Raw genomic sequence first — 11,351 nt, forward strand, 5'->3', positions numbered from 1 at the left:
TCTTCTCAGTATTTGAACGGCAAATGTGAAAATTCAGCGATTTTAAATAAAAAAAATCTAAAACTGGTGAAGTTAAATGGAAAATAACTTTATAGTATAATCACTGGATACATATAACAATTTAATTTTTTTTTTTCTTTTTACATTTTTTTCTTTTTACATTTTTTTTCTTTCCATGACTGCACGTCACTGGTTTAAAGTCATATCCAACAATTGTGACAACGACTTTTTACTGTCAACTGAGTTTCGTTTTTTAATGATTTCTGCTGGTGGTGTGCCTCCGCATTTTTTCAATGCAAAAAATGTGCCTTGGCTCAAAAAAGGTTGAAAAACACTGCCATAAAACATAAATGAATTTTAAAATAAATTTCCAGAAAATCTCCTTTTGTGCCGCTAGATGGCAGTAACACCGGGTCGAAAACGGATGCAACTGCCGTAAAGCAACAAAAAACCCCGCCCTTGTTTCGTCTGAATTGAAAGCATTACGACTAGCCGTGACGTCACGGGCCTAGCCAGGGTTTTTTTTTAATCAGAGTAAAGCTCGTGCGAGCATCGCCGTGGGAAAAAAAATCTGCTGGACGTGACAAAAAAATACATAAAAATGGGGATCGAAGAGGAAACTGATCGAACGCTTTTTATCAGGCACTTGGATGCGCGGGTGACAGAGGAGATTTTATTCGAACTGTTCTTGCAGGTGATGTTGTCTTTCTGGCTAGCATAGCACGGCAGTAGCAAGCGCTAACTCTTAGCGTCACCGGACAGCGTAAATAAACGCACTCAAACGTAACAATATAATTATTCACCAATCATGCACATAACATTGAGTGGCAACATGTGTATTTGTGTAAGCTAACGAGCGGTATACATGCATAACACATGCGTACAGCCTTTAACCAGCTTCTCTCAGCAGGCAGGACCTCTGATCAGAACAAAGATCCCCAAAGACGCGGAAGGCAAGCAGAAGACTTATGGTTTCGCTGTGTTCAAACACGAAGTGTCGGTGCCCTACGCCATACAGCTGCTTAACGGCTCGTCGTTGTTCGGAAGAATCATACATGTGCAGTTCCGCACAGGTAAGGCTACAGAATGTGTCGTAGATGTGACGTCTTTAGGTTGCTCTTTTGGGCCATTAAACACATCACCTCGTTTTTTTCAATTGCATGTACACGTTTGTTGAATTCGGTAACAGTGTGAACGTATTAGGACAGTAGGCAGGTGCGACTTATTAGGATGCTAATTAAGGAGCAATGTAATCAAAAAGGTCAACCAACGAACGAGATTTCTCTATAGAATCTCCTCTCTGGTCAACAAAAGCACCATGAGGATTCTGGCGGGAACTCTCGTTCAACCCTTTTTCGATTACATGCACCTCCTGGTACCCTAGCACCTCCAAAACCCTCAAATCTAAACTCCAAACATCCCAGAACAAGCTAGTCAGATTACTTCTAGACCTCCACCCCAGATCCCACCTCACTCCTACCCACTTCTCCAAAGTGGGCTGGCTCAGGGTGGAGGACAGAGTAAAACAACTTGCACTGAGCCTAGTCTATGAAACCCGCTACACCTCCCTGATACCGAAGTACATGTCAAACTACTTCCTTAACGTAAATGACCGCCATAACCACAACACCAGGGGGAGCTCCAAGAACCACGTTAAACCCAGATTCCTAACTAACATAGGTCTTAACTCATTCTCTTTCTATGCCACATCAATGTGGAATGCGCTCCTAACGGGTATAAAAGAAAGGGCATCTCTATCCTCCTTCAAAACCGCAATAAAAGTTCAGCTCCAGGCAGCTACAACCCTAAACTAAACCCTCCCCGGATTGTTAATAATCAAATGTAAACAATCAAATGCAGGTACTTTTTCTTATGCCTTCTGATCTTTCTCTCTCTCTCTCTCTCTCTCTCTTCTCAATTGTTGATGACTGATGATAACAACCAAACCTAACTGCCCCCTCCACACCCCGGATTGTAAATAATGTAAATAATTAAATGTGATTATCTTGTGTGATGACTGTATTATGATGATAGTATATATCTGATAGTATATATCTGTATCGTGAATCAATTTAAGTGGACCCCGACTTAAACAAGTTGAAAAACTTATTCGGGTGTTACCATTTAGTGGTCAATTGTACGGAATATGTACTTCACTGTGCAACCTACTAATAAAAGTATCAATCAATCAATCAAAAGCAGGCCTTTCTCTCTCAGCTGTGCCTTGAACGCATCACAATAGCAGACCATGGCAGTATGCAACTCTTCTCCACTCACTGACAGTACAGGATCCATTAGCGTTCAACTAGCAGCCTTAGGCCCCCGTTTAAGGTTATCCAGGGTAAATCCCACCTAACCTTATCCGTGTCCACACACAACAATGCCACCGTTTATGACCCCCTACGTCCGCCGGCGCATTGCGACCAAATACACACGTCTTATCAATCATCAATCAATTGATGTTTGTTTATATAGCCCTAAATCACAAGTGTCTCGAAGGGCTGCGCAAGCCACAACGACATCCTCGGTTCAGAGCCCACATAAGGGCGAGGAAAAACTCACAACCCAGTGGGATGTCAATGTGAATGACTATGAGAAACTTTGGAGAGGACCGCAGATGTGGGTGACCCCCCCCCCCCCCCCCCCCCCCTCTAGGGGAGACCGGATGCAATGGACGTCGGGTGGGTCTAGCATAATATTGTGAAAGTCCAGTCCATAGTGGATCTAACATAATAGCGAGAGTCCAGTCCAAAGTGGGGCCAGCAGGAGACCATCCCGAGCGGAGACGGGTCAGCAGTGCAGAGATGTCCCCAACAGATGCACAGGCGAGCGGTCCACCCCGGGTCCAGACTCTGGACAGCCAGCACTTCATCCGTGGCCACCGGACCTGTGCCCCCCCCCTTCTACAGGGGGGGGGGGGGGGGGGCAGAAAAGAAAAGAAACAGCAGATCAACTGGTCTAAAAAAGGGGTCTATTTAAAGGCGAGAGGATTCTTAATAGGATTAGTTGTTAAAGATCCCTAAATATTCAGCACACCGATTTAAAAGGGGTTGGAGATGTCCTCTTGGGTGGGGTGGAGTTTGGCAATAATCATGTGGTGCCACCAGTACAACACATCTTCAGTTGTGTATACAAATGAGTATTAAGATAGGACTTAAATGCTTCTACTGAGGTAGCATCTTTAACGGTTACCGGGAGGGCATTCCAGAGTACTGGAGCCCGAATAGAAAACGCTCTGTAGCCCGTAGACTGTTTTTGGGCTCTGGGAATCACTAATAAGCCGAAGTTCTTTGAACGCAGATTTCTTGCCGGGACATATGGTACAATACAATCGGCAAGATAGGATGGAGCTAGACCGTTTAGTATTTTATACGTAAGTAGTAAAACCTTAAAGTCACATCTTAAATGCACAGGAAGACAGTGCAGGTGAGCCAGTATAGGTGTAATATGATCAAACTTTCTTGTTCTTGTCAAAAGTCTAGCAGTCGTCATAGTCACTTCCAGTGTTGCTTTGTGTGCAAGTTCTTAAACGTACCTTATCTGAACAATATCCAGTGTTGTGTTATTTCAATTAACTAGAATCCAGTGTGCTGTGGGGCCCTATTGTAGTGAATCACACCTGAGCCATCATAAATTAATCAAATCTTTATTAGACACGTAAACAATGTGATAAAAAACATTTTACATCAATCAATCTAGGGATCTAGATATCTGGTCAGGACACTCCTCACTCTTTTTGCCTTCACCTTCATCGTCCATTCGTTTTTTGGTGACTTTATATACTCTGGACCTAGACGTTGAAACCGCGACATACATGGCGGACAATAACCGATACAGTCTAATTTGCCAGTCCAAAAGCATTCGCCGTTTTCCATCTTGACTCGACGGCCAGGTGATACAAAGCACATGCTACTTTTTTATCACATCAACGGGAGACCGCGTTCTCGTTGCCTCTCCTTCGACAAATGGACAAAGTTTTTTAGTAAGTAGAATTACAGCTGACCTAGACATTGGAAAGTTCTCTTGCCGTCTGAGAAGTGTTGTATCCCAAATAGCTGCAATCGCTTTCTCTTAAGGCATTCATGTATGATTTCCACAAGCATCTGTACATAGTAGAAGAAGGAGAAACACGGGTCTGTCTGGATGACTCGCCTACACATTTCCAGTGGTTAGCTCCGAGTTACAAAACCGCTTTATTTTGAAGCTGGCTGTGGCGCGTTCTTTTTGACGTGACTTCCTCTCCGAACTCGGTGTGTAAACGATCAATGAGTCCATACAAAGCTAAGTGCCGGAGATGCAAGAAATACACAGCACACTTACCCGTGTAAAACAAATTTCAGAAGAGGAGAGAGAAAACAAAAAAAACTCAGTCTCTTGGGGTTACGTAATAGCCCTAATTAACACTTTGATGTCGATTAATCGTGCAGCCCTACCAAGCAGTAATCTCAGTAATAAAATTTCCATGCATTAAATCGGATTTCTCAAATTTGGGTCAAAATAAGCATGCTACAACAAAACACCTTAATCTGATCGTGTTTGGCCTTTAAAAAGTCGGACAAACGCATCTCGATTATGCGATTGAAAACTTTTGCAATTCGCTTGATTACGTGCCTACCATACAGCAAGATGCTGACAGTCCCTCACGACTTAACCAAACGCTGGATTGTTGCTATGGATACATTCCATAGGTTTACAAAGACCGCCTCTCGGAAAGTCTGATCACAATGTAATTCATATTTTGCTTAAATACAAGGTTGTACTAAAGCTAATAAACAAATTGCCATAACCTCCACAGTTTGTGAAACTATGGATAGAGTGTTGGTTGATATATTGATGAACAAAGTGGTGAACTAGATAGATTGCCTCTAAGAAGTAAAGGGGTACAACCATCTGTCAGGAGAGCATACAATTGCATCTGTCCAAAGAGTAGTGTCCTTTCACCTTTGCTCTTTTCTCTATTTTTACAAAGGAATTGGCACTTCCAATAACAATTTTAAACTGAAGCCTTAGTTGGCTTGCTTAATAAATTGGACCCTACTGGTGAGGCCTGATATCTTGCCCGCACTAAGGCTCTTGAAGGCCAGTTAACAACGAATGCGTTGAAAACAATGGACTTTGTTTGTTTTCCACAAAAAATGACAAACCAGTTTCACTTGATGGCCAGCTTGTTGAAACTGTGGAGCAATGTAAATATCTTATAACAGTCTTTGATAGTCATCTGAGCTTCTTTGAAAACAGATTTTATCTTCAACAAATGTTCACAGTGACCTAGTCTTCCTAGAAGATTAAGCTGTTTCGGTGTCAATGCTGCAGATGTGAGTGCCTATGTATTGTGCACATACAGAAACTCAAAAAATTGTAATATTGTGCAAAGGTTTGTTTAGTCCAGCAATTAGATTTGCAAGGTAAAACTAATATATTACATGGGCTCATAACATGCAACTCAAGATATTTCAAGCCTTGTTTTGATATACTTTTAATGATTACGGCTTACAGCCTATAAAAAATCTATAAAAAAATTCCCAAAAATGTGGATTTTCAAAAACTGTACACATTGATCATCAAAATTTAACAAATACAAGCTTGACATATTTCACTTTGTATGCAATGAGTTAAGAAACATATTAGTTTTGCCTTTTAACTTGAATTGCAATAAAATCAATAGTGTTTACACACTATTCAATTTTTTTTTTTACCTGAAGAGTATTTTGATATTTCATCTGATCCGTAATTTACCACCTTGTACTTCAACTCGGGGTTCATAACCTTTTTGACCTTGGGGCCCAACTTTTTCACTACAGAGGGGCCTATTCAAATATTAACTCTGAAGTCGTACGCTTACTCTTTCAATAATATGTGTGTATATACACTATATTGCCAAAAGTATTTGGCCACCCATCCAAATGATCAGAATCAGGTGTCCTAATCACTTGGCCCGGCCACAGATGTATACAATCAAGCACTTAGGCATGGAGACTTTTTCTATAAACATTTGTGAAAGAATGATTTCCAGCGTGGAACTGTCATAGGATGCCACCTGTGCAACAAATCCAGTCGTGAAATTGTGCAAAGAGGTCACCACAGTCAGTTGCTACAGAGCTCCAAACTTCATGTGACCTTCCAATTAGGAATTAGGAATGGGATGGCACTTCCAGTTCATATGTGAGTCAAGGCAGGTGGCCAAATACTTTTGGCAATATAGTGTATGTGTGTGTGCGTTTCTTAAATCTTTCAATAAAAATTAAAGTGCTAATGAAAGTATAGCTTCCCCACTTTAGTCATAATTTTTGCGCTTAAGGAACGTCTCTGACTTTAGCTCCCGACTTCTTTTTTTGTTGGATATTGTCATTACTGCAACAAGTGGTGAAGTGTATTACAACTGAGTACCACTGCGGCCCTTACGGACCACAGCTGATAAAACAGTGGGCCAGGGCCCCCTACGGTTAAGAAACACTGCTTTATCTTTGCAGGTGAGTGTAGTAATGTGATACATGGTGAATCATAAACGTCATTACTGCGACCTAGTGTACAATCGGTGGTACAGCGTTAATTCAGGTGGACAATGAGAACAGGTGTGGCCTCTATTTGAGGAAATACAGTGATACAAGTATGGATCTGCAATAGAACATGAAGTACAGGATGATCGTAGTTATTAATACAATTCTATATATTTTTGTCCCTTCTCAGGTAGCAATCATAGCAATGGTACGGGAAATTCAAGTCCGACAAGTACCCCAAATCCCCACGGCGTGAGGTGAGACCATCTTTTTATAGGGTCACATCCCACCTTTTGTGTGTCCAATGTAAAAATGTATTTGGCTGTATTTGCTCTTCCAGGATGCCACCCCAGTTAACCCTTCCAGTCTCCATGCAAAGGTCCTTTTCGTCTCCTGATAATCTGCAGAAGCATGCCATGGTAACGACCCCTTTGTCCCATATATCCATCCATCCATCCATCTTCTTCCGCTTATCCGAGGTCGGGTTGCGGGGGCAGCAGCTTAAGCAGGGAAGCCCAGACTTCCCTCTCCCCAGCCACTTCGTCCAGCTCCTCCCGGGGGATCCCGAGGCGTTCCCAGGCCAGCATAACCCATATATGGTATTTTTAAACAATTCTAATGTAATTGAAGTGTCTTGGCCAAAATCTAGCCTTGATGCTGGAATTGACAGTTTAAAAGTGCTTCAAGTAAGCCCTGTCTCTATAGCTTTATTGCCAATGAGCTGTGTCTGACATGGTGTGTGGCTCAAAGAAGTGTTGCGCACTTTATCCATGTGTTTACATGTACACTGTAACTCTGCTGCGCTTGTCCAACATAATACATGCTTTATATCACAACACAAGCACACCATTTTTTTTAATGCATTCTAACTCGTAAATGTTAGCAAGAGTCAGCTAACAATGGAGCTAATGTGATTCGATCTAGTGCACCTATAAAGCGCTCTAAAAACCTCCACCGTTGTATGTACATGCTGTAAGTATATAGTAATGTAGTAATATTTATAATATATAATATTTACATATTTTGCTCATTCTAAGCATAGCGGCATATCAATTTCACAGACGCATCACAACGTTCGCTGTTTCCTTCCCCATCATTAACAACTGCAACTACTACTAATCTTGACAGACTTAATGAGTGCCATCGACGACTACTTTGGGACAGATGATGATCCAGAACCTTATAATTTTGAGCCTGAATATACAGAGGATGAGCTACAGGTTTTAGAAGCTGATTTCTCAGCAGATCCACCAAGTAGCACTATTTCTAAATGCTAAACACGACACAAACTACGAACACAATAAATAATCACTTACTGTACAATGTCTGCTTTCACTGGGATGACGATTAATGTGATGTTTATTGATTCCCCTTTGGATGAAGAATTCATCATAATCCCCAAGCAGGTATTGGAAAAAAATGGTCGCAAACAAGCGTCTTTTCGGTTCTTTCTTGCAATCTGCGGAAGTAAATTGGATGTCAAAGTTGACCAACTTATCGGTTTATGGCCACATCCATATTTATAATCTGATATTAACTTTCACCAACTCAAAGGCGATGCAGCAGCTCACCGGCTCAGTATGTCAATAGCTGCATAAGCTAGTTGGCTCTCTGTGATCACGGCGCCGCTAAAAGTAGTTCCTCTTCTTCTGCGTTAGTGCTTATAATAACGATATCGCTAATACTGTACTTGGTTAATATTCAGGTCACGACAGGTACATATAGTATTGTTGACACTTTGTGGATGTTTTTATAATTTTCTTTTTTTAATGGCGCAATAGATGACTCTCATTAGTTTAGCGACCCCGTACTTGCCATATATTACAAAGTAGAATGCATAAAAAGTGTTTGTTTCACATAAAAAATGTGAATCATAGACAACATGTAAAAAACAATACCATTTCCCTAACTATGTGAGCTCCAGTGCTAACATTAGTCACATTTTAACAGCAACTTAATGCTAGGTTAGCCTATTTGCTGAAAAACAATGATCAAACCTACAGCTCCTATCCCCCCTCTGTAGCTGACTGACGCATAGTTGACAGAGCTCAATGCTTTATTTTAGGATGTGTGGTGAAGCCTGTTTTATATTTTTCCACACTATAAAAGTTTGTCTAGCTAGGAGTAATAGTGTGCAACATGGACTCAAATGTATATCTTGTAACAGGTCATTTTTAGGGCTGTCAAATATAACAAGTTATTGCATGTGATTAGTCACACAATTTATTTTGGTTGTACATGCTCCTTTATCTTAACCCCAGTTAAGGACCTGAAAACAGTCACAGGTTGTCATACAGTCAGTGATCAGGTCAATGCATACGTCAGTGCAAAGATGAGTGAGGAGACTGACGGGTGTTCGATTTTGCTTCAAAATACACCCCAATGTTTTTGAGGCAGCGGTAACTAAGAAAGCTACCGGGAGAGACAAGTGGTAGAAATGGATGGATGGATATAAATTATAATATATTTTTCTTGGAATTTTATATATATATATATATATATATATATATATATATATATATATTAGGGCTGCAACAACTAATCGATTATAAAAATAGTTGGCCATTCATTTAGTCATCGATTCGTTGGATCTATGCTATGCGCATGCGCAGAGGCAATTTTATTTTATTTTTAAAAAATGTTTTATTGTATTTATTTTTTTATTTTTTTTACAAACCTTTATTTATAAACTGCAACATGTACAAACAGCTGAGAAACAATAATCAAAATAAGTATGGTGCCAGTATGCTGTTTTTTTTCCAATAAAATACTGGAAAGGATAGAAATGTAGTTTGTCTCTTTTATCCGATTATTAATCGAAGTAATAATCGACAGATTAATCGATTATCAAATTAATGGTTAGTTGCAGCCCTAATATATATATATATATATATATATATATACATATATATATATATATATATATAAATAAATACACGAAAAGAAGGCTGATTTTGCTTATGTTTTATTTTTATTTATAAAGCTTATTTTTTATATACAAAACAGACAAGACAATAGATAAATAAAAAATAAAGTTTTGTTAGTACCAGCCCTTCTTTTCGGTCGACGACTGACTATTTTTTAATCCAAACAAAGGTGTTCACCTTTTTTTATTTCTTATCCTCTTCGGATTTTGTTGGTTTAGCTTCCATTGTGGTCTGTCTTTGGAATGGTGTTGACATCCTTGCTCCTGCTGTAGTTCTTTCAAATGACGTAAAAATGCTACCACAAAGTAGCATTGTTGCTGCAGTTACATCAGTCGCAGCCTAGACGTACATTTATGATATGAACCACAGACACTTTTAGGTTGAAGCAATTAAAAGATGCAATTAAGGCAAGCATATGAGCGCCTTTTTTGTTTTGTTTTTTTAACCTTTATTTTCCCTGGAAAGTCCCATTGAAATTGTTCTCAAAAGTGGAGCAAGCAAGTGATGAAGACAAGCTCTAAAGACACATTAACCTTTAAAGAGTCTATTCTATATTATAACAAGGGTATCTGTGGCGTCTTAAAAAGTCGAAAATCCAATCATTTGAAATAAAGGCCTTTAAAATGTCTTTAATGTTTATCAAAATCTCATAGAACGTCTTAAATATGACAATAAAAGGTCTTAACATTTTAATAACATTAGGTCGGGTCAGGACCAAAGTCATAAGGAGCAGTGTTTGTAAACATTGTAGTGAAAGTGAACTGAACGATGATGAAAAAGTCTTGGTACTTGGTACAAGTCCGAGTGAAAGTATGCTAAAATGCCACAAACACCTGCACGGCTGTATGGGGATCAACTAGTCCTTTTCTTTGTTCACTATGTTCTTTAAAAAAGTGTTAAATGTGACTTGTTGAAACCTGCAGAAAACCCTAATCAAGGATCTTTTTGAATTACTAATTTCTACAAAATGTATTTTTCCGTTCCAAGATGAACATGATGTGTCAGCAGCTGGACGACCTCTCTTCCAAGCAGAGGCACTCGCCTGCAGGGGGCGGAGGCAACTTCAGGCTGCACGACGGCAATCCCAGCTGGCCCTACCCATCCCAGACCTTTCTCCTGCACTACCCGGACGACTCGGTCCACCATCAGCAGCACAGGAACAACTACCAGCACCAGCAGCAGAATGCCTGGGGGGGCGGCAATCGTCAGGGCGGCAATAGGCATTACGACGACAGGGGCGGTAACCGTGATTACCAAGATAGCAGTTGGAGACGGTACTGATGCAAAGAAATCATCCCGAAAAAAAGACTTCTTTATGTGATCACTTGGACATTTTCTAGCATACTCAGGTTGTTTTCTACATGACCCCAGAAGGGTTAGCATCTTAACTTTTTTTTTTTTTGCTTTACTTTTACAGTGTTTTTAAATTTATACTTAATCAGGCCAAGGACAATAATGTTAGACAAAAAAGAGCCTTTTGGTCTGCTTTTATATCAACTATTTAATTGGTGCGCAGAGTAGCTACGTAATGTTCAGGTATAAAAAAAAAAATAAAAAAAAAAGTAAATCTACCAGCACCAATTTTTTCCTCTAAAAATCTTTCATTTTTTAAATCTTGGTTTTGTAAGACCATTTTGGAATGTTTTAACTGACCATTATGATTATAAAAGATCTTTTGACTTAACATTTGCATCCTGTTTCATCACGGCGCAAACCATTGTGCGGATGCGTGCGCCACATGTCCTCGTGTGCACCTATAAATGTCCCGCTGTGTAACTAATACGCTTGTGCTGCGGGTTAGGAAGTAATCTACAGGTGGCGCCACGCATATCCATTCAATGAAGTCCAATTACCACGGTAACATAATAGCCGCCACATGATCAGCTCCTACATGTGACCTTTCTATTTAGGATGTTTTCAAGGCTTG

At 40.0% G+C, this 11,351-nt stretch overlaps 1 protein-coding gene across 2 annotated transcripts; it reads left to right on the top strand.

The window, feature by feature from the left end:
* Positions 1 to 475: 475 nt before the first annotated feature.
* Positions 476 to 11,108, top strand: rbm7 (RNA binding motif protein 7). Of its 2 annotated transcripts, XM_061972693.1 has the most exons (6): positions 476 to 694; positions 911 to 1,073; positions 6,688 to 6,754; positions 6,838 to 6,916; positions 6,977 to 7,096; positions 10,412 to 11,108. In XM_061972693.1, exons 1-6 carry the CDS (start codon positions 602 to 604, stop codon positions 10,703 to 10,705), a joined length of 816 nt encoding a protein of 271 aa, XP_061828677.1. In that variant the 5' UTR covers positions 476 to 601; the 3' UTR covers positions 10,706 to 11,108. The 2 variants fall into 2 exon arrangements, with proteins under 2 accessions (XP_061828677.1, XP_061828678.1); XM_061972694.1 differs by lacking the exon at positions 6,977 to 7,096 and having other exon boundaries at positions 479 to 694.
* The last annotated feature ends 243 nt before the right edge of the window (positions 11,109 to 11,351 follow it).

Source organism: Nerophis lumbriciformis, linkage group LG17, assembly GCF_033978685.3.
Source record: "Nerophis lumbriciformis linkage group LG17, RoL_Nlum_v2.1, whole genome shotgun sequence".
In the NCBI taxonomy this organism is placed as follows: Eukaryota; Metazoa; Chordata; class Actinopteri; order Syngnathiformes; family Syngnathidae; genus Nerophis; species Nerophis lumbriciformis.